Source organism: Sciurus carolinensis, chromosome 8 (assembly GCF_902686445.1).
Source record: "Sciurus carolinensis chromosome 8, mSciCar1.2, whole genome shotgun sequence".
In the NCBI taxonomy this organism is placed as follows: Eukaryota; Metazoa; Chordata; class Mammalia; order Rodentia; family Sciuridae; genus Sciurus; species Sciurus carolinensis.
Genome location: NC_062220.1, coordinates 92,029 through 115,600, shown reverse-complemented (window position 1 = coordinate 115,600; position 23,572 = coordinate 92,029). Strand labels below are relative to the sequence as shown.

The 23,572-nt window shown below is 50.5% G+C and overlaps 1 protein-coding gene and 1 pseudogene across 1 annotated transcript in view; one reads left to right on the top strand and one right to left on the bottom strand.

Annotated features, from left to right (window-relative positions):
* Vipr2 (vasoactive intestinal peptide receptor 2) overlaps positions 1 to 7,185 on the bottom strand; it is a 55,802-nt gene extending 48,617 nt beyond the window's left edge. Inside the window, exons 1-2 of the mRNA XM_047561434.1 lie at positions 7,058 to 7,185; positions 4,916 to 5,015 (exon numbers count right to left, since the gene is read on the bottom strand). Of these exons, the coding sequence (XP_047417390.1) occupies positions 4,916 to 5,015; positions 7,058 to 7,162 (205 nt within the window). The 5' untranslated portion in view covers positions 7,163 to 7,185. The remainder of the gene's footprint in view (positions 1 to 4,915; positions 5,016 to 7,057) is intronic.
* Positions 7,186 to 21,493: 14,308 nt separating this feature from the next.
* On the top strand, positions 21,494 to 22,765 carry LOC124990534 (heterogeneous nuclear ribonucleoproteins C1/C2-like; annotated as a pseudogene).
* Positions 22,766 to 23,572: the final 807 nt, after the last annotated feature.

Below are 23,572 nucleotides of genomic sequence, written 5' to 3'. Positions count from 1 at the left end.
AGCGCTGCTCACTTTTGCTGGCTCCAGGGCACGAGGCAACCACAGGAAGGCAGCCCGGCTGCGAGGACCTGAGCCATCCCTGAGGCTGGTCCTTGGCCAGCCAAGGCTGCAAAGCCTTGCAGTGGAGAGGTTTGAGTGCAAGTTCTCTCTGGGAGAAGCTGCACTCTCTGCAGTTGAGACCCTGCAAAGCCAGAGGCCACAGAAGACCCACAGGGTCCGTGTGGAGGCACATGCCGCTGTCCACAGGCAGTGCCATGGCCCCACAGCCTCTGCTGCCCAGGAGGAAGCTGGCGTCACCTGGCCACGTGGAGCAGAACCGTGTGTTGGCCATGCTCCCTCAGAGGCCGCCCAGGCCTGTGGGCCCCGGATCCCCTCCACACGCTCCCTGGGAGGGGGGGGCGCCCTGGACTAGGGCTGACATGACGTGACACACAGAGGGAAGCCGTGAAGTCAGCGCCCGGCTGGAATGTCACTGCACGTCACCCCGCCAGGGCACGGCACCACCACCTGCAGCAGGAAAAGCACCCGGCTTCTGAGGATGGAGGCCAGGTTGGTGTGCGAAGAGCCAGGTGAGCCCAGACCTAAGGGCCGGAGGAAGTGGCAGCAGCCAGGAGTGAGGGAGCTGCGGTGGGCAGGGGGCATCAGCAGGGAGCCCTGCCTGGGAGGAGGCTGCCTGGGCCCAGCTGGGCAGCAGGCTCGCCATGTCCTTCCCGGAGCCCCTCAGGTCCACAGCTCCATCCCTCCAGGCACGGCTATGGCCACCCAGCTCCCAGGCCTCACCCGGCCAGCTCCTGCATGGACTCCCTGGAAAGCCCATGTAGAAACCCTATTCAGGGTAGGATTTATTTCAGGGAGATTTTCTTTTTCCTGTAAGAAGTACATTTAAAGAAATGTTCGGAAATCCAAACCACTAGTCATTGGTCACTTAAACATGCAAGCCTAGGCACAGATCTGTGAAAGTACAGAAAAGAGAAATCAGTCGAAAACAACACAGAGAAAGCAGACCAGCTGCTCACCTCCACAGACTAGCCAAGGATCCTGTGCCAGATGGAAACGCAAGGGAAGAGATGGACGATGGCAGGCCACCATGTCTCAAGGGGGCAGCAGCCAGAGCCTCAGCTCCACTGGCTCTGCCCTGCACCAGCACAGGCCCCGGTATCCATTGGCTAGTTCACACGGCGACATGTCCAGGGACCAGGAATGGCCAGCCTACACCACAGCCCCGCTCCAGAGCAGTCTGCAGGGAGACCCCATCACCCTTGTTGGGCAGGGCTCAGGAAGCAGCCCAGGGAAGCACATCTGTCAGGACTCTTGAAAGAGAAGACATTTGTGGACACCGATGAGCTTCCACTGTGACGGTGAGGTACGAGGAGGGGCCAGAAGGAAAGTGGGTGTCACTGACTGTGTACATGGGTGTCACCGACAGGCATGAGAGTGCCGCGTAAGGGGCTGATCAGGGCCACAAGCAGCAGTGCGGACTTTGTCAGTGGCTTGGAGTCACCCCTCGAGTGCTGAGATATCGTATTCCAATGAAAAACCAGTCCTGAGACATTGCTCATAGGAGCAAAACAGCGTCAGCTGCCTAAGAGCTCAGGAGCCTGGTGGGGACCAACGAACACCACAGAACATTACACACCTCTCAAGCAGAGCTCACAGATAAGGCTGGCCAGTCTGCAAATGCACTGTTCACATTTAAAACTGAAACAGCAAGAGAAGAGCAGGGTGCTGACAAGGGTGGACCGGCCCTGGGAGCTGTCTGCAGCCATGAGCTCTGGCACTGCATATGAATTTTAGCAGTATTTTTCTATGTGCATGTATTACTTAATTGCTTTGTTTTCTCCTTTCTCCTCCTCCTCCTCATTCTCCTCCTCCTTTCTCTCCCTTTCCCTCTCTCTTTCTTTCTTTGTGATGCTGGGGATCAAACCCAGAACCTCGTGCACATTAGGCAATTGCTTTACCACTGAGCTACACCCCCGCTGCACACTCGATTTCTAAAGTGACAATTTTCACTAATTCCTCAGCAAAAGCTTCTGAAGTATCTTTAAGGCTGTATCAGATTTTGAAGCTGCAATAGGAAACAAGACACCATCTCTCCCTCAATGACAATGTGGAAGGACCAGTGGCCGCAGGGAGCCGTGGTCACTAAGGTGACCACACGGCGTCCCTGGATAGTAAAAGCAGGACATCCGAGTCCCACCGGGAAGTGGTAGCCCTGGCTTGTGGACGTTCTCCGTGGCATCCTGAGTAGAGACCCTGCTGGCCTGTGTTCCAAGCCACCCTTCCTGTAGCCAGCAGCCTTGGAAGACAGAGAGTCTCCCTCTGGTCTCCCCATTGACCAAGGCACCCTCTCTCTCTGAGCCACCGCTGGCAGACTAGCCAGCAGCCTCCTGTGGACACTGGGTTTCCCTGGGCTCGGCGTCCTCAGCTGTGACACAGATGCATGGCATGCATGTGGACTTGGGGCTGCAGGCCAGGAAGGCCATCTCGCCTCCGTCCCTCTGCCTCATCTTATGCCCCTGCCTGTGTCTATGGAGCCGGGGCTCCAACCTTGTTAGCTTGCAGCAGGGAGCAATCTCAAGCCCCTACGGTTTCTGACAGGCAGGTCAACATTTGTTCTGCCCTTTCATTTTGAACTTCCTTCCTGGCTGGTCCTAAGCTGATGCCGACTGTCACAGCTCAGCTGTGGCCTCCACTCATGGCGCAGGGAGGGACAGCCCCAAAGCACAGGCACCTGCTCTGCCCAGATGCAGGGGAGCCCACAGCAGGTCACAGGCTCCCAGTGACCTTGCAGCAGGCACCTACACGCCCGGGGGCATGCCCTGTCAGAGGGCTGGCACCCGTGGCCCAGGCGAGCCTGGTCCTCTGGTGGCAAGATCAAGTTGGACTCACTGATGAATCAGGATGAGGTCACACAGCTCTGCAGCTCAGAGTCCTTTAGAAGAGCTCAGAACTGAAACTGGGTTTTGCCTCTCTTTGGTATTTGCTTTTTCATGCAATGAAGAGGAGATTTCCACAACAGAATTACAGAATTCCTCACTTCTGCTGCTTTCACACTAGTCCCTCAATCCTAAGCTGTGACAGTCACTCCACAGGCCCCTGGACCTCAGTGTCACCTTTGGCCCCGAGTGTGCGCTCATCGTGCGGCCTGGTCCCTTGGGATGCCTCACCCAGCTCTGGGTGCTGGCAGCCGTGGTTCCCATCACCTGCAGTAGCTTCATCTTGGTGACTTACTACTATTTATATCCCTGGCATTTGAGCCGTGCATATTTCAAAGAGTAAAAAGAAGCACTGTGGACACAGGCCGTCTCTGCAGAGGGCTGCAGGGCAGGCAGGCCCACGGTCAGCTCTGCTTTGCTCCCGGGGCAGTTGGCAGATGCACTTGTGAGTCAGAAAGGTGGAATGAAAATAGGAGCCTCCAGTACAAGCAGGTGCCCAAGCAGACGCCTGCCACTGCAGCTGAGTGCAGCGTCCCCTCCACGCTGGATCAAACCTGTACGTTCCTCTGCCAAGAGGATGCCAAGGTGAGCCCAGGACAGACTGCGCTCTGAGGAGAAGCCCTGTGAGTATTCTCCAGGGTGCTGACTTAGCTTTCAGAGGGGACGCCAGCAGGACTCCAGCCACCCCACTGGAGCCGCTGCTAGCTCCTGGACTGTGCTGGCCGCAGAGGTCTGCCTTGCTCCCACAACTTTTATTTAATGTACTGTTGCCAAACTTTAAAAACATGAAATATTTTAGATTGCATTTCTGAAAACCCTAAGAAAACAGGAGGGTGGGCAAACGGGACATGCATTTGTTCATGGACAGCCAACGCGATGCTGCGGGCCTCCTCAGAATCTCTTCTGGAACCCCTGAGCCCTGGACCTCTCTCTACAAAGGCAGGCTGCACAGCAGGGGCTTGCACGGTGTCCAGCCTGTGGCCAGGTGGCCTGTGGCTCTCCACGGAGCTGGGTCTTAAGAGGAGCTGTGGGGCTAAGACACTGTCTGTTCTCTGGACAGAGTCCAACCACAACTCGGGAGGATGTGGTCAGCAGAAGTGGAGGGGCACCTCGAAATCACAGGTCACTGACACTGGAGAGCCAGGAGCCAGAGCCCTTTCCAGTGTGGATGCAGAGACCCAGGGCAGGAGGGCAAAGGTGCCTGGATACACAGTCAGAACTACACTGTCCATCATGGGGGCTGCCAGCTGCCTGTGGCTCCGACCTTGAACTGTGACCCAGGTAGTGATATGCTGCTGAACACACAAAGCACACTAGGCTTTTTAAGACTTGGTGTGCAGAAGAAGGTGAGCGTGATGGTCTGTGCTGATTCTGAGTGGAGACCACAGTGTGAGACTTGGTGTGGAGAAGAAGGTGAGCGTGAAGAAACACCAACTTTCTTTCTTGAGGTGGAGTCATGGTGTGGAGTGGAAAACAAGAAAGCTCAGGGACAAAGAGCTTGCTGCTGCTGGCAACAGGAATCGTCACAGAGCCCTGCCCATGGGACACCTCATCCAGCACCCTTCTGTCCCCCCGGGGACTAGCAGGCCCACCACATTTGCAATGGCTCTGTCTGCAGGAAAACAAAGCCCCCTGCCCCATTTCCTGTTTGCTTCTGGTAGGTTTCCACCACCCTTCACTGGACCAAAATCATCGTGATTAACTAAGATCTTAAAAGTCAGATAAAAGCTCACTGCATGGGCAGATGGAGTGTGTTTGCAGAGTGTGCAAAGCACACCACAGTTCAGCAACCGCTGCTGTCATCTCAGACCCTGAAAGCTTGTGTGTGAGACCTCGCCGACTTGGCACCCCAGGAGTCTGCCAGAGGCTCTCGAGAAACAGGGCAGAGTGGGCCTGCCTTCCAGACCAGCGGGAACCAGAGGGGTTGCAGCTGTCTCCCGGCAGCCCTGCTGGAGAGACTCCTCCCCTGCTGCACCTACCTGTGTGCTTGTCTGTCTGAGTCCTGAGGAGCTCTGCACATTTCGTTTCTTCCTCCTGTATTTCCAGATGAAATCGGCATTCCGGGTGAATACTGTTTACCTATTCAAGGTTAAAAGAAATAGAAGTAAATTAATTGCACAAGAGGAAAGCCTAACAAAATCTCTGCAAGGACAACCCAAAACCTCACAGTTCCAAACTGCTTCTAAAGTAAAATTCATTTAAAAGTAGTAACTTTCATTTTCTTGGCATGGTTGCTAGAAAAAAACCTTTACTATTTACTTTATAATGTGTTTACAAAACAAGCACAAAACCTAACATTTTTTTTTTTTTCTGAGCAGGAAAGTAAATTAACATAATACAGTGTATGTTTAGACCAAAAACCTCTCCACATCAGGAGTCTTCCATTTTGTAGCCCTGGAGCTGGTTAAAGCCAGTGTGTTTGTCTACAAGACCACTCGCACCTGCTTCCCTGGCACTGTGGGTTCTGTTTCTGTGATCATGGTGAAGGCCCCTAATGTGGTCACATCTAAAACTTAACCCATGAGTACAGGTAAGATCGTAATCATTTTGACCTTAGAATTTGGTGTGAAGAGGCTTTCAGAAAGACTGGAAGGAGAAAGGCAGGGGTGAGGGTCACACTGCCGTGACTCCATGGAGTCAGAGGTGGGTTCACCAGGACCCACGGTGGGGTCCACAGATGCTATATAAGTGGTCACTGATGCTGGCCACCCACAGCCAATGACAGGACCACACAGGATTCCTGGTTCAGAAGGTCACAAGCTTGATTGACATTCTTTTTCTCTGCCTCTGTGGGACCCCAGCAGGTGCCCACTTAGCAGGTTGAGCTGAGCCGCTAGCTGCCACAGAGGTCTCTGTCTTTCTGCCTCTCAATCTCTCTCACCAAAATTTTACACTCTTATCCATTTAGATAAGTTATCCTCCTACTGATGCAGGTCAACTACAATTCCAGCCAGGAACAGGATTTCCTAACAGAACTGAAAAGAGAAACTTGTATTGGACACTGCTGCCAAGTCCACCCATTTATACAACACCTGAAGGTCAGCTTCCCCAGCTTATTGCCAGACCCCTGGTTTTCATACGTGAACAAGTGGTCTAAATTTCAGAATTAAGGACATTACATCCACTTAAAAGAAATGTTAAGGCATTGAAAGCACTCCAACACCCCACATTCCGGGAACATGCAGAGCAATGACTTATTTGGAGACACCCTGGATGTTAGAGCAGCATTAACCACAATAATCCCTGGTGCCTTCCACCCAAGCCTGGCCCTGGGGTTGCTGGGGTTCCGTTTTTTTCTGGTCCCTCAGCTGTACCTTCTCTGGGGACCATGGGATTGGGGGCCTCCCGCCCGGGGAGAACTAAATACCCTCAGCAATGCAGCCCTCCCGGGCAATGCCAGTCTGAGCTGCCACAGGCGTGGAGGGAGGTGGCTGTGCAGACACGGTCTGGCGGTGAGGTAAAGCCCGCGTGTGCCACGCACTCCTCGGCCTAGGGAGGGGAAAGCGGGAAAAGGGGTCGAACCTCAAAAGGAAAAAAGTTTTTCAAATGAAGGAAAGATTTCCTGGGAACCAGGTAACAGCGCTGCACTCATCTGCACACTTCTGGCAGTTTATCCTTTCGCACAGCTATCTTAAAAAAAAAAAAAAAGCATGCTATTTCCCAAAGGAAACTTTCCTAGCCACGCCGCGCCTCTTCCGACCCATACGACGAGCTCGCGCGGGTGGCGAGGGCCTGGAGGCCGGCAGCATTAAGCGACCAGGCGGCTCCAGTTTCCCTCTGAACGCCGGCCCGCGCAGGTGGCCGCGGCCGCTCCCGCACGGGGCGCTCGGACCCCAGCCCCGCGGGGCACGGTCCGGCCGCGGCCCGCTGGCTGCCGGGGTCTCGGAGGAGCCTGGACCCCGCTTGGGGCAGACCCGGGACGTGGGGGGAAGGGGAAGGGGCCCGCGCACCTCCCCAGCCCGAGCCGGACCGCCGCGCCTGACGGGGGATGTTGGGGCTTCCCGGGGACCCGGTCCCGCAGCCCCCGCCCCGCCCGCAGCCCGCGCTGCGACCCCGGGGGGCGCGCGGCGGCCGCACACCCGCTTCCGCAAGAGGACCCGGCGGGCTCGAGGCGCACTCACGGGGACCAGCAGCCAGCAGCAGCAGGTCAGCAGCGCGGGCGCCCTCATCCCGGGCTCAGCGCGCGCCTCCGTCCCGAGCGCCCGCGGCCGCGCCAGCCCCAACATGGGCTCCGAGCGCCGCGCCGAACCTCGGCCCCCGCGGGCGCGCCGCCCGCCCGCCCCGCCCCGCGCCCCGCCCCGCCCCGCGGCGCGCCGCCCTCCTCCGCGCCCCGCGCCCCGCGCCCCGCTCGGTCGCTGGGTCCCCTTCGCGCGCCCCCTCCCGCCTCCGCCCCTCCCCGCCTCCCTGACCGCCGCGTCGGCAGCGCGGAGCGGGCACAGGGATGCTCGCCCTGGGCCGAGGACTCCAGAAGGAGAACCTCGACGAGGAGGACGCGGCGCCTGGTGCGCCTTGCCGAGAACCCGGACGCTCTGCCGCCACCTGTGCCCTCCTTTGTAGCACCCGAGGACGCCCCAGAAACCGACCCTTTAGGGGGCGAGCTGCTGTGGGAGCCACGGAGTCGCTTGGTTGTTGGGTTAACAAAAGAAGGAAACTCCAGGGCAAACGTTTCCGTGGGGAGCAGACAGCCTCGAAAGAGGCAATCAGGCTGGGAAGCTGCAAAACCCAGCGTGGCGAACCCAGCGGCGGCCGGTGACACCGGGAAGGCAGCCTTTCCCCAAAGCGCAGCCACGAGGTGCGCCGCCTGCAGAAAACGGGGTTGGGCCACCGCGGGGCGCCAGTCCAGGGGAAGAGTTTACCCTGAGAGTGGAAATGCACTAGCAATGAGAAATAAAACAGGTGACTTTTTTTGTTTGTTTGTTTGTTTAAATTTTATTCGGAAACGATTTCAAAGACAGAAGTTATAATAATAAGAATAGTACAAAGCACAGTCTTGAACCTTTTACCTGGGTTCAGCCCTTCACTTTTCACCTCATTGAGTTCACCGTTTTCGTTTGACCACTCCGATCCCTTATCTGTCAGTGTCCTTCTGGTGGGGAACCATATGAGAAACAAGATCTGGACGTCAGGCTTGCAGCTTAGCTTCTGAAAGATTGGACCTTGGTCCATTGGAAAACTCGTCTGGGCAGGCCAATGAACTTGGTGCATTTGTAAGTGGCAGCCCTTGGTCTTCCACCCTAGAGGGTCACTGTGAGTGTCAGAATGGTTCACGCCATAAATATTGCTGGGAGCCTGCAAACTGAAAACACTGCCCTGGGTGGGTGGGCGAAGGGACGTGTGTCCTGGGTGGTGGGTGGACTTGCAGAAGTAACTGTGGTAACCATCAGATACAGGCAGGCGGGAGTCAGGAAGTTTCATCTTTCCTTGGGTGAGGCAAAGGACTGGAGGGTGACTAACAGATGGGACCCCTTGGACAGGGGTCTTCTGAGGACCACTGGGCGCCCAGAGCTCAGGGTAGGAATGTGGCTGCCCAGGAGGCTGAGAGCCGAGGAACCTTGATGGAGGGGAGCCGGGTCAGCATGGCCACCAGCAGAGCTGGCTCGCCTCAGAAAGGATGCCCGGCCGAGGCTCTGTCCACCCCTTCCCTTCTCTGCGCTCAGGCTTTCTTCCAGCCCCTCCAGAACCACAGAGCCCTTGGGGGTCGTGGTGGAGGGAGGTCTGGCGCTTGTGGCTGGGGTCCCAGGCGCTCTCCCACCAGGCCTGTTTCCAGCGGAGGCCTACCTCCCTGCCCCCAGGTGGTCTCCAACCACTCCCCTTAGTGCTTCCCCCTGCAGGTGTCCAGGGCCTCCGGGCTTCCCACCTGTGGACCCCCACAGGACCGCAGGCTTCTGGCACCTCCACCTGTGACTGCAGAGGCTTCTGAGGCTGAGGACTGAGTGGCTCCTGTGAGTAGAAGCCAGATACCTGGTGGTTCATCTAGGGGACCCCTGGGACCGTGGATTAGAACAGAGTGAAAGGTGCATCCTTCACTCACTGGAAGCCCCTCGCACCTCCAAGGCAGGAAGCACCCTGGTGGAAGGGTGACTCCTGGTCCTCCTGACCTGGGCCCCTGGGCACGACCACAGGGGTCCTCACTTGTCCACGTCTCTAAGGCCATCTTAACTTGCAACTTTAAAGACATTTAAAGTTTCTTTTTGTCTTTTAAAAGCCTGGATATTAAACTTTAGTTAAAAAAAAAAAAAAAAAGTTACATGCCCCCACCCCCGCAAACACCCTGTGAAGAACTGGGCTGTGGAGAGCCTTGCCGGCCCTTTCCCATCCCAGCTGTGGACTTCCATGGATACCAGCACGAGGCCAGGGAGTGGTTGGTGGTGGGCAGCTGTTGTGGACTGGGACCTGGGCTTGTGCTTCTGGGTTTCTGGGAGCAGGAGGCTTGGTCCTCTGATTCTCGTCTCAGTTGCTGAAGGCTCACAGCACTGGCGCCTCTGGCCTCCTCAGGTTGGGGGCTCCCCAGGTTGGGGACCCAGTGGAGCTCTGTGCCCCAGGAGTGTCTGGGCTTGAGCTTTGAAGCACAGTTCCTGAGACGTGCTTGGCCCACTGCTCAAGATGATTCAGAGCGTAAGTCAAAGGCCAGTCAGGGAAGCCTCCGCACTGCCTAGGACCCCTCAGGTGACAGATGACACAGGTGCAGGCTGGGCTTCCACCTCAGGGCCACTGGCTGTTCCTACACTAAACAGCTGAGGGAGTTGCTCCTCAGAGCAAAGCACTGGCTCAGCCTGCTGTGCACGACCTGAGAGCTGCAGTCCTGGGCTCTTCTGCAGCTTCAGGAAGCTCAGTGTCCTGGGTGGGAAAGCTCTCGGCCTCCTCCAGCAACAGGTCTCTTCCCCCAGACCTGTCCAGGTCAGGCCCTGCACCTGGGCTGCAACTGTACTGTGACTGGGGTCCTCTGGGGTCCGAGGAAGGGTGGGAGGGCTCGAGAAGCCCTCTTTAGGGGCACGGCATGGTGGCTGGGGTGCGAGGATGCTGAGTTCCCCGGGCCTCTCCGGCCCCTGCGCTGCTGAAGGCTCCTGCGATGCCCTCCTGCAGACACCACCTTCCTGCATCGCCTCTCCAGGTGCCTGCCTGGTGCAGCTCCTGCCCAGCTCTGCTGTCACGGCCAGATGCAACCTCTCACTGTAGGACTCTAGTCAGGAGGAGCCATTTTTGCCTCCTCAAGAACAGAGGCCTGGTCCCCCAAGAGCTGTGTAGGGGAAGGAGAGCCGCCTGCCAACCTTCCCAGAGAGCAGTATCGCTCTCGGCAAAGCCATGCTTCGGCCTTGGAGGGTGGAGAGAACACAGTTTCTTGAGGTCACCAGCACTGGCGGAGCTTTCGGGGCTGACACAGTGATGCTCCTGGGGCACTCTGGGCTCCACAGTGCATGGCCCCAACTGTGTTGGCGTTTGGGGCTTCGGCTCTGACATGCCTGTCTACGTCACCTCCAATGCCCCAGCGTGAAATGCTCAGGGAGCTGGGCCAGAGGCTTTCAGATACACCTGGAGAGAGACCTGGTCCTTGGGGTTACCCAGAACAGGGGGCAAGGTGGCTGTGGGCGAGAAGCATCTGGGAGTCTGGTTCTCAATAGACTCCATGTTTTAGAGCAGCTGCATCTAGAGAAAAATGAGCAGAGTACAGGAGCTCCTGGTGCCCCTCACCCCTCCCTGCTGTGTGCCACAGCGGCCATGCGAGGCTGCAGTCTACCACCCACCTGGTTGTGGACCCATGTCTGTGGTTCACCTGGTGCCAGCCATTCTGTGGGTCTGCATGGATGTGTAGGGACACGTACCCACCGTCGCAGCGTCTGGCAGAATGCTGTCATGTGCTGTTCCTCTTCTCCCGCCCTCCCTCCATCCCTCCCTGGACACCTGACCCTCACTGCCTCCACGGGCTGCCTTTCCCACATGGTGCCCTGGAATCCTGCAGGGTGAGCCCTTCAGACTGGCTTCTCTCCTTAGTCATGGGCATGTTGGGTCCCTCCATGGCTTTCCAGGGCTTGAGCTCAGCTCTTCTTAGCCGAATACCAACGCCGTCTGGATCTGCCACAGTTCATCCCTTTGCTGCGGAAGTACGCCTTGGTTGCTTCCAGGTTGTACCAATGGTGAGTAAAGCCGTGTAAACAGCCGCGTGTGGGTTTATGCACGGACACAAATTTTAAATTCCTGTGGGTAAATACCAAGCAGCACAATTGTTGGTGCCTGTGGAAAGAGAAAGCTTAGTTTTGTAGGAAACTTCCAAATCATCTTCCTGATCAGTGGCACCACTTTGCTGTCCCCCAGGAAGTGTCCCTGTTGCACAACCCTCCCAGCTTCAGGTGTGGGCAGTGTTCTGGAGCCTGACCTTTCCAGTGGGGCTTCTTCTCATATGCTTACTTACCTTTTTAAATCTTCTTTGTGGGTGTTGCCCAAAGCTTGGTCCTTGTCACCAATGACAATTCAATAAGGAGGACATGGTTTTAAGAAAAAGGAAAAAGAAGTTTTATTACTGTGCTAGCAAAGGGGAAACAGGGAACTCCTGTTCAAAAGGCTGTGATTCTGCCCATCAGGAAGGACTGGAGGGTTTTAAAGGAACTCTTCAAAGAATACATTTCAGGTGTGTCCTGACAGAGTCCAAGGCCACCCCGATGGTGTGTTAACACTCCCTTGTTAATGGGGGAGTTTTTCATGTCCAAGATTCTCTGGCAGAGATCTCCATCCTGTAGAGCACAGATAGCTCAGGGTAGTCTTGCTCCCTTCCCCAGTTTAGAGACGGGGAGAGGGAGAGGGGAAAAATAGAAAACTTGTCCCTTTTAAAAGAAAGACTCAGAGATATGTTGAAAAGGTGCAGTGGACCACTGCTACACTTCCACACTGCCAATTTCTATATTCGATTTCAATGGAAAAATGGGAGAGGACATCTCCAAGCTATATCATGCTGAGAATGGACAAAAGTGGAGGACTTTATAAGGGATGGTTTCCACTGGTGGTGGCCAATAGTTCTGGTCTTTCGTTGCATAGTTGCAAAGGGAGGAGGGCAAAAGAGGCAAATGGAAAAACTATGTAGACAGAGGCAAGAAGAATGAGACAGAGGAATAAACAGAGGCATGATGAAGAGTCAGTCAGAAGGATACACAGAGGCATGTTGAAAGGAGAGTCAGAAGGATACACAGAGGTATGATGAAGAGACAGAAGGAAACAAGAAGGTATGAAGAAGAGACAGTAAAAGTATACACTGAGGCATGATGAAGAGACAATCAGAAGGATACACTGAGGCATGATGAAGGGACAATCAGAATGATACACTGAGGCATGATGAAGGGACAGTCAGAAGGATACACAGAGGCATGATGAAGGGACAGTCAGAAGGACTCACAGAGGTATGATGAAGAGACAGAAGGATACAAGAAGGTATGAAGAAGAGACAGTAAAAGTGTACACTGAGGCATGATGAAGAGACAATCAGAAGGATACACTGAGGCATGATGAAGGGAGAGTCAGAAGGATACACTGAGGCATGATGAAAAGACAATCAGAAGGATACACAGAGGCATGATGAAGAGACGGTCAGAAGGACACACAGAGGCATGATGAAGAGACAGTCAGAAGGATACACAGAGGCATGATGAATGGAGTGTCAGTAGGATACACAGAGGCATGATGAAGGGACAGTCAGAAGGATACACAGAGGCATGATGAATGGAGTGTCAGTAGGATACACAGAGGCATGTTGAAAGGACATTCAGAAGGATACACAGAGGCATGATGGAGAGACAGTCAGAAGGATACACAGAGGCATGATGAAGGGACAGTCAGAAGGATACGCAGAGCCATGATGAAGGGATAATCAGGAGGATACACTGAGGCATGACGAAGAGACAGTCAGAAGGATACACAGAGGCATGAGGAAGGAACAGTCAGAAGGATACACAGAGGCAATATGAAGGGACAGTCAGAAGCCTACAGAGATGCATGATGAAGGGAGAGTCAGAAGGATCCGCAGAGGCATGACGAAGAGACAGTCAGAAGGATACACTGAGGCTTGATGAAGAGACAGTCAGAATGATACACTGAGTCATGATGAAGGGACAGTAAGAAGGATACACAGAGACATGATGAAGGGATAATCAGATGGATACACACAGGCATGATGAAGGGACAGTCAGAAGAATACAAAGAGGCATTATGAAGAGAGAGTCAGAGGGATGCACAAAAGCATGATGAAGGGATAATCAGATGGATTCACAGAGGTATGATGAGGGACAGTCAGAAGGATACACAGAGGCATGATGAAGAGTCAGAAGGATACACAGAGGCATGATGAAGGGACAGTCAGAAGGATACAGAGAGGCGTGATGAAGGGATAATCAGATGAATACACAGAGGTATGATGAAGAGACAGAAGGATATCCAGAGACATAATGAAGGAACAGTCAGAAGGATACACAGAGGCATGATGAAGGGATAATCAGATGGATACACAGAGGCATGATGAAGAGACAGTCAGAAGGATACCCAGAGACATCATGAAGGAACAGTCAGAAGGATACACAGAGGCATGATGAAGAGACAGTCAAAGGATACACAGAGGCATGATGAAGAGACAGTCAAAGGATACACAGAGGCATGATGAAGAGACAGTCAAAGGATACACAGAGGCATGATGAAGGGATAATCAGATGGATACACAGAGGCATGATGAAGAGACGGTCAGAAGGACACACAGAGGCATGATAAAGAGACAGTCAGAAGGATACACAGAGGCATGATAAAGAGACAGTCAGAAGGATACACAGAGGCATGATGAAGGGATATCAGATGGATATACAGAGGCATGACAAAGAGACAGTCAGAAAGATACAAAGAGGTATGATGAAGAGAAAATCAGAAGGATACACAGAGGCATGTTGAAGGGATAATCAGATGGATAAACAGAGGTATGATGAAGAGACAGTCAGAACGATACACATGATAAAGAGACAGTCAAAAAGATACACTGAGGCATGATGAAGGGACAATTAGAGGGATACAGAGAGGAATGATGAAGAGACAGAAGGATAAACAGAAACATGATGAAGGGACACTCAGAAGGTAACACTGAGGCATGATGAAGGGATAGTCAGAAGGATACACTGAAGAATGATGAAGAGACAATCAGATGGATACACAGGGTTCTGAGGAACGGATAGTCAGAAGAATATACAGAGGCATGGTGAACGGACAGTCAAAAGGATACATGGAGGCATGATGAAGGGAGAGTCAGAAGGATACACAGAGGCATGATGAAGAGACAGTCAGAAGGATACACAGATGCATGATGAAGAGATAGTCAGAAGGATACACAGAGGCATGATGAAGGGATAATCAGATGGATACACAGAGGTATGACGAAGAGACAGTCAGAAGGATACCCAGATATATAATAAAGGAACAATCAGAAGGATACACAGAGGCATGCTGAAGAGACAGTCAGAAGGATACACAGAGGCATGATGAAGGGACAGTCAGATGGATACACAGAGGCATGATAAAGGGATAATCAGATGGATACACAGAGGTATGACAAAGAGACAGTCAGGAGAATACCCAGAGATATAATGAAGGAACAGTCAGAAGAATACACCGAGGCATGATGAAGACACAAGCAGAAAGATACACAGAGGCATGATGAAGGGACAGTCAGATGGATACACAGAGGCATGATGAAGGGACAGTCAGAAGGATACACCGAGGCATGATGAAGAGACAGTCAGAAGGATACACAGAGGCATGATGAAGGGACAGTCAGATGGATACACAGAGGCATGATGAAGGGACAGTCAGAAGGATACACCAAGGTATGATGAAGAGACAGTCAGAAGGATACACAGAGGCATGATGAAAGGACAGTCAGAAGGATACACCGAGGCATGATGAAGAGACAGTCAGAAGGATACACAGAGGCATGATGAAGGGACAGTCAGATGGATCACAGAGGCATGATGAAGGGACAGTCAGAAGGATACACAGAGGCATGATGAAGGGACAGTCAGATGGATACACAGAGGCATGATGAAGGGACAGTCAGATGGATACACAGAGGCATGATGAAGGGACAGTCAGAAGGACACACAGAGGCATGATGAAGGGACAGTCAGATGGATACACAGAGGCATGATGAAGGGACAGTCAGAAGGATACACTGAGGCATAATGAAGAGACAGTCAGAAGGATACACAGAGGCATGATGAAGGGACAGTCAGATGGATACACAGAGGCATGATGAAGGGACAGTCAGAAGGATACACTGAGGCATGATGAAGAGACAGTCAGAAGGATACACAGAGGCATGATGAAGGGACAGTCAGAAGGACACACAGAGGCATGATGAAGGGACAGTCAGATGGATACACAGAGGCATGATGAAGGGACAGTCAGAAGGATACACCAAGGTATGATGAAGAGACAGTCAGAAGGATACACAGAGGCATGATGAAAGGACAGTCAGAAGGATACACCGAGGCATGATGAAGAGACAGTCAGAAGGATACACAGAGGCATGATGAAGGGACAGTCAGATGGATCACAGAGGCATGATGAAGGGACAGTCAGAAGGATACACAGAGGCATGATGAAGGGACAGTCAGATGGATACACAGAGGCATGATGAAGGGACAGTCAGATGGATACACAGAGGCATGATGAAGGGACAGTCAGAAGGACACACAGAGGCATGATGAAGGGACAGTCAGATGGATACACAGAGGCATGATGAAGGGACAGTCAGAAGGATACACTGAGGCATAATGAAGAGACAGTCAGAAGGATACACAGAGGCATGATGAAGGGACAGTCAGATGGATACACAGAGGCATGATGAAGGGACAGTCAGAAGGATACACTGAGGCATGATGAAGAGACAGTCAGAAGGATACACAGAGGCATGATGAAGGGACAGTCAGAAGGACACACAGAGGCATGATGAAGGGACAGTCAGATGGATACACAGAGGCATGATGAAGGGACAGTCAGATGGATACACAGAGGCATGATGAAGGGACAGTCAGAAGGATACACAGAGGCATGATGAAGAGACAGAAGGATACACAGAGGCATGATGAAGAGAAAGTCAGAAGTATACACAGAGGCATGATGAATGGAGTGTCAGTAGGATACACAGAGTAATGATGAAGAGATAATCAGATGGATACACAGAGGTATGATGAAGAGACAGTCAGAAGGATATACAGTCGCATGATGAAGGGATAATCAGATGGATATACAAAGATCTGATGAAGGAACAGTCAGAAGGATACCCAGAGACATCATGAAGGAACAGTCAGAAGGATACACAAGACATGATGAAGGGACAGTCAGATGGATACACAGAGGTACGATGAAGAGACAGTCAGAAGGATACCGTGAGACATCATGAAGGAACAGTCCGAAGGATACACAGAGTAATGATGAAGGGATAATCAGATGGATACACAGAGGTATGATGAAGAGACAATCAGGAGGATACACAAGGCATGATGAGGAGACTGTCAGAAGGATACACAGACCCATGATGAAGATACAGTCAGAAGGATACCCAGAGATATAATGACGGAACAGTCAGAAGGATACACAGAGGCATGACGAAGAGACAGTCAGAAGGATACACAGAGGCATGATGAAGAGACAGTCAGAAGGATACACAGAGGCATGATGAAGGGACAGTCAGATGGATACACAGAGGCATGATGAAGGGACAGTCAGAAGGATACACAGAGGCATGATGAAGGGACAGTCAGATGGATACACAGAGGCATGATGAAGGGATAATCAGATGGATACACAGAGGTATGATGAAGAGACAATCAGGAGGATACACAAGGCATGATGAGGAGACTGTCAGAAGGATACACAGACCCATGATGAAGATACAGTCAGAAGGATACCCAGAGATATAATGACGGAACAGTCAGAAGGATACACAGAGGCATGACGAAGAGACAGTCAGAAGGATACACAGAGGCATGATGAAGAGACAGTCAGAAGGATACACAGAGGCATGATGAAGGGACAGTCAGATGGATACACAGAGGCATGATGAAGGGACAGTCAGAAGGATACACAGAGGCATGATGAAGGGACAGTCAGATGGATACACAGAGGCATGATGAAGGGATAATCAGATGGATACACCGAGGCATGATGAAGAGACAGTCAGAAGGATACACAGAGGCATGATGAAGAGACAGTCAGAAGGATACACAGAGGCATGATGAAAGGCTAATCAGATGGATACACAGAGGCATGATGAAGTGACAGTCAGAAGGATACACAGAGGCATGATGAAGGGACAGTCAGAAGGATACACAGAGGCATGATGAAGGGACAGTCAGATGGATACACAGAGGCATGATAAAGAGACAGTCAGAAGTACACACAGAGGTATGATGAAGAGACAGTCAGAAGGATACACAGAGGCATGATGAAGGGATATCAGATGGATACACAGAGGTATGATGAAGAGACAGTCAGAAGGATACACTGAAGCATGATGAACAAACAGAAGGATAAACAGAATCATGATGAAGGGACACTCAGAAGGTAACACTGAGGCATGATGAAGGGACAGTCAGAATGATACACTGAAGCATGATGAAGAGACAGTCAGAAGGATACACTGAGGCATGATGAAGAGACAGTCAGAAGGATACACAGAGGCATGATGAAGAGACAGAAGGATACCCAGAGGCATGATGAAGGGAAAGTCAGAAGTGTACACAGAGGCATGATGAATGGAGTGTCAGTAGGATACACAGAGTAATGATAAAGGGATAATCAGATGGATACACAATGGTATGATGAAGAGACAGTCAGAAGGATATACAGTGGCATGATGAAGGGATCATCAGATGGATACACAAAGATCTGTTGAAGGAACAGTCAGAAGGATACCCAGAGACATCATGAAGGAACAGTCAGAAGAATACACAGAGACATGATGAAGGGACAGTCAGATGGATACACAGAGGCATGATGAAGAGACAGTCAGAAGGATACCGTGAGACATCATGAAGGAACAGTCCGAAGGATACACAGAGGCATGATGAAGAGACAGTCAGAAGGATACACAGAGGCATGATGAAGGGACAGTCAGAAGGATATACAGAGGCATGATGAAGAGACAGTCAGAAGCATACACAGAGTCATGATTAAGGGACAGTCAGAAGGATACACAGAGGCATGATGAAGGGACAGTCAGAAGGATCCTCAGAGGCATGATGAAGGGACAGTCAGAAGGATACACAGAGGTATGATGGGGAGAGAGTCAGAAGGATACACAGAGGCATGATGAAGGGACAGTCAAAGGATACACAGAGACATCATGAAGGAACAATCAGAAGGATACACAGAGACATCATGAAGGAACAGTCGGACGGATACCCAGAGATATCATGAAGCAACAGTCAGAAGGATACACAGAGGCATGATAAGGAGACAGTCAGAAGGATACATAGAATTTTGATGAAGGGACAGTCAGAAGGATACACTGAGGCATGATGAAGGGATAATCAGAAGGATACACAGAGGTAAGATGAAGAGACGGTCAAAAGGATACACAGAGGCATGATCAATGGACGGTCAGAAGGATACACAGAGGCAAGATGAAGGGACAGTCAGAAGGATCAGATGCAGTTGATCCCTCCTGTGTCCAGGCAAATAGGTCCGAGAACCAGGCACCTAGACCCTTTTCCTTCTCATCAGAAGGGTTTAGTGGTCAAGTGTCTCTTGCGGCCCACTTGCTGGTTGGGTGTCTTTTCATTACTAGTCACCTCATGTGAATAGGCATTCGTAGACATGTAGTAGGATGTTTTGCTGTAGCACACCTGCCCCTTTCTTGGCTGTCAGTCAAAAGCCATTCAGTTATATAATACTACTTTGGTCAAGGAGTTCAGAGAGGTTGTAAATTTGTAAGAGAGAAGACTGTTTCATTGGCCAAAATGATCAGAGTGTTTGACAGATTTGGACTCAATGATGTGCCCCAACTTCCCACCAAGGTTGTAGAGTGTAGCCAAAGAAGTATTCATTGCCATCATGGATTCACCCTGGTAGGTCCTTGGCCAGTTGTGTAAGGAGTTTTAACAAACTTGTCCAGTGAGCAGATTCATTTAAAGATTGAATTGAGAATGGTCACTAAATTTCCTGGAAAACTTTGTGAAGTTCCTGAGGCATTCAGTAGCCCAGGGATAATTATTAATCTTACACACAAACCCATGTCCTGCCGGGGCACAGAAGACCATTGTTCCTATAAAGAAATCCAGTAGGTCCCCCATGAGGAAGTAAACTCTGGCTTTAAGTCCTGTGTGTTTCATCCAGGAATCATCTGGGAAGAAATAATCCAGTACTGCTTCATTTTCTCTGTATGAGCCTGGGTGACCTTTGTACACACAGAGGAAGTTGTCTTGCTCAGGAGGGTTCTCATCAAGACACTCTAGAATTTGCATTCCCCTGTGGACCAGGTAAGTGTTATTGAGGCAACAAGAGGAAGGGCTAGACAGGGAACATTAGTTTCAGCTGGGTAATGCATTACTCCAACCCGATGTGTAAGTGTGCAGACTCTGAGGTCCTGTGTTGGCATCCAGACTCCATCTGGGATCTGAGTGAAGTTCCTAACTGGATGTACAAAGGGGTCACTGTGGTCCATAGAGGATTCAACCATGGGAAGACAGATCCAGCAATCAACTGCTTGAGTCTGTAACAGTGGTCCACTGTTACATGGGTATCTGTTCAGTTATTTCATAAATTAAAATTTTTTCCCTTACTGTTGAGTTTTAAGAGTTCTTCATATATTTTAGATACTAATCCTTTATCAGACAGGTGGTTTGTGAAGATTTTTCTCAAAGTCCCTGAGTTGTCTTCTTATACTCCCAACAGTGTCTTGCAGAGCAGATGCTTAATTTTGATGAAGTCCAATTGAACAGTTTCTTTTTCTTTCTTTGATCGTGCTCTTGGTATAGCTAAAAGTCATTGACAAACCCAGGGTCACCTGTGTTTTCTCCTCTGTTATCTTCTAGTAGTTTCATAGTCTTACAATTTGCACTTGGGTCTCAGACCCATTTTGGGTTAATTCTGAGAAGGGCTTGCTTTTTGCGAGTGGGTTTCCAGGCTGTGCCCACATCACGTTGCTCCATTAGTCGCCTTGCTCCTGGTCAGGGGTGGGTTAATGGGATCTGTACTGGTGTTTCTGAGTGCTCTACTCTGCCCGCTTATCTGCTTCTCTGTTTCTTTTTCATGCTGACTCCATACTGCAGCTTCAAAGGAAGTCTTCAAGTCAGGTAACGTCAGTGGTTCAACTTCATTCTTCTCTTTCAATGTTATGCTGGCTACTCTGAATCTTTTGCTTTTACTTACATTTTAGAATATGTTGTCAATGCCTGCAAAATAGCTTGCTGAGATTTTGATTTGGATTGTGTTGAGTCTGCAGATCACTTTGAGAAGAACCTGACATCTTGGCAAAATTTGTTTTCTTGTACACGAACATGGAATATCTACCAATTATGTAAATCTTCTTTGATATCTTTCATCACATTTTCCTGTGCATTTAATTTTTTGGTGCTATTGCACGTGGTATTGTGTTTTTAATTTCAAATTCTAATTATTTCTGGTGTTTAAGAAAGCTGTTGACTTTTGTTTTTGTGTATTGGTCTTATGTCATGTGATTTTTCTCACCTATTGGACTGAGAAATTTTTTTTGGTTGATTCTTTGAGATTTTCTACATAAACAATCATGCCACCTGTAAACAAGGACAAATATATTTGTCTGTCCTACATCTGTATATCTTTGTTTCCAGTTTTTGTCTCATTGTATTATCAAGGACTCCTAGAGCAAAACTGAACAGGTGTGGGGACAAGGGATGTCCTCGCTTTGTTCCAGTTTTAGTAGAAGCATCTAGTTTTTGACCATTACTATGAGATTGATTGTAGTTCCTTTTTGTAGATGTTCTTTAGCAAGACAAGGAAATTCCCTTTTATTTCCCAGTTTGCTCAGAGTTTTTTAAAACTAATTATGAATATGTGTTGAATTTTGCCAAAGACTTTTTATGTATCTATTTGGTATGACAATATGATTTTTCTTTGTTAGCCTGTTGATGTGATGGAAAATAGTGATTTTCAAATGTCAATTTGTATACCTAGAATAACACCCCCATGTTTGTGGTTAATATATTTTTTACATATTGTTGGATTTGATTAGCCTTTTTGTCGAGGACTTTTGCTTCTATGTTCATGAAACTTGTTTTTCTGCAGTTTTATTTTACATGATGTCTGTGCCTGATTTTCGTTTAGGGTAATACTGACCTCAGAATGAGTTAAGAAGCACTCACGGTGAAAGACGAAGGCCGAGCAGCTGCGGCCGCCTTGCTGGCCTCGAGCCACAGTCGGCTTCTTCACATAGAATCTGGGAGTGGGAGATTCAGAACCGAATCTCTTCGCCCTCCCTCCTCCTGTGAGAGTTTTCTGATCTTCAGCTACATTCTTGCAACTTTGTGAGGAACCTGATCAATCACCATGGCTAACAACTTACCAACAAGAATGATGCAGGCTCCAGGAATTCCCGTGTATTCATTGGGAATCTCAACACTCTGGTGGTCCAGAAGTCTGATGTGGAGGCAAACTTCTCACAGTATGGCTCTGACCATAAGGGCTTTGCCTTCGTCCAGTGTGTCAATGAGAGAAATGGCCGGCTGATGTAGCAGGAGAGGATGGCAGAATGATTGCCGGCCAGGTTTTGGATTAATCTGGCTGCAGAGCCAAAAGTGAAGAGAGGAAAAGCAGGTGTGAAATGGTCTGCAGCAGAGGTGTAGGGTCAGCACAGAACACCCTTCTCCGTCCCCTCTGCTCACGGTCTGCAGCAGAGGTGTAGGGTCAGCACAGAGCACCCTCCTCCGTCCCCTCTGCTCACGGTCTGCAGCAGAGGTGTAGGGTCAGCACAGAGCACCCTCCTCCGTCCCCTCTGCTCACGGTCTGCAGCAGAGGTGTAGGGTCAGCACAGAGCACCCTCCTCCGTCCCCTCTGCTCACGGTCTGCAGCAGAGGTGTAGGGTCAGCACAGAGCACCCTCCTCCGTCCCCTCTGCTCACGGTCTGCAGCAGAGGTGTAGGGTCAGCACAGAGCACCCTCCTCCGTCCCCTCTGCTCACGGTCTGCAGCAGAGGTGTAGGGTCAGCACAGAGCACCCTCCTCCGTCCCCTCTGCTCACGGTCTGCAGCAGAGGTGTAGAGTCAGCACAGAGCACCCTTCTCTGCCCCTGTGCTCAGCTCCTCTCTTGCCTTGGACTATGGTTTTCAACGTGATTACTGAGACAGTATGTGCAGCTACCCACCAGGTTCTCCTCCTCCTCCTCCTCCTATTGCTAGGGCATAGTGCCCTCTAAACGCCAGCATGTGTCAGGAAACACCTCCCGAAGGGGCAAAAGTGGTTTCAATTCTAAGAGTGGACAGAGGGGATCTTCTTCTAAGTCTGGAAAGTTGAAAGGAGATGACCTTCAGGCCATGAAGAAGGAGCTGACCCAAATAAAACAAAAAGTGGATTCTATTCTGGAAAGCCTGGAAAAAATTGAAAAAGGAGCAGAGCAAACAAGCAGTAGTGATGAAGAATGATTGATTGGAAGAGGAGCCGTGCAGCAGCTTCCTGAAGAAAGGTGGAACTAAAGTGGAGATGGAGTCTGAGGGGGCGCAGACGACTCTCCTGGGGAGGGGACCCCTGGACGATGACGATTATGAAGATGGGGTGACCAGCGGGAGTTGATCAAGGACGATGAAAAAGAGCAGAGGAAGGTGAGGATGACTCTTAAGCACATAGTGGGGTTTAGAAATCTTATCCCATTATTTCTTTACCTAGGCGCTTGTCTAAGATCAAAATTTCACCAGACGCTCTCCCATAGTGTCTTCAGCACATGCTCACTGTTCTCCCTATCTTTGTCCTTCCCAGGTTCATTAATTCATATTGCCCTGTGTCTAGCTCCGTTTTCACTTCCTTTGACACTCCTAGTAGTTTTATTAAGTCTTGCCCTGTAATTTTTGCGAAGTACTCCCTCTGCTTCTATTTTCTGGAGGAGATTATGGAGAACCAGTGTGATTTCTCCTGAAAAGGTCTGGAAGAATTCACCCGTGAACCCCTCTGTGCCTGGTGCTTTCTGGACTGTGAGTTTACTAATTACCGATGTAATCTATCTAGTAGGTGTGGCATGTTCGCATCACCCATTTCTTTTGTGGGGTTTTTTTTTTTTTTTGTGGGTTGTTTTTCAAGGACTTGGTTCATGTTTTGTGGGTTGTCAGGGGAGTGGTTCCTTGTGTTCCTTTGTTTTCCTCTCAACATACCTTGGACCAGTAGTAATGACCCCTTGCATTTTGATATCAGTGATTTGTGTCTTCTCTGTTTTATTCTTAGTCTTCTGAGAAGTTTATCAGTTTTATGGATCTTAGTGAAGAATTAACTTTCCATTTCATTGATTTTCTGCTTTTGATGTCTTCACTTTTTACTGTTTTTATGCTTCTTTTCTCTTGCTACTTTGGATTTGTTCTTCTTTTCCTGGTTTACTAAGGAAGAAGATTAGATGACTGATTCTAGGTATTTTTTACTTTCTAATGTATGGGTCCAG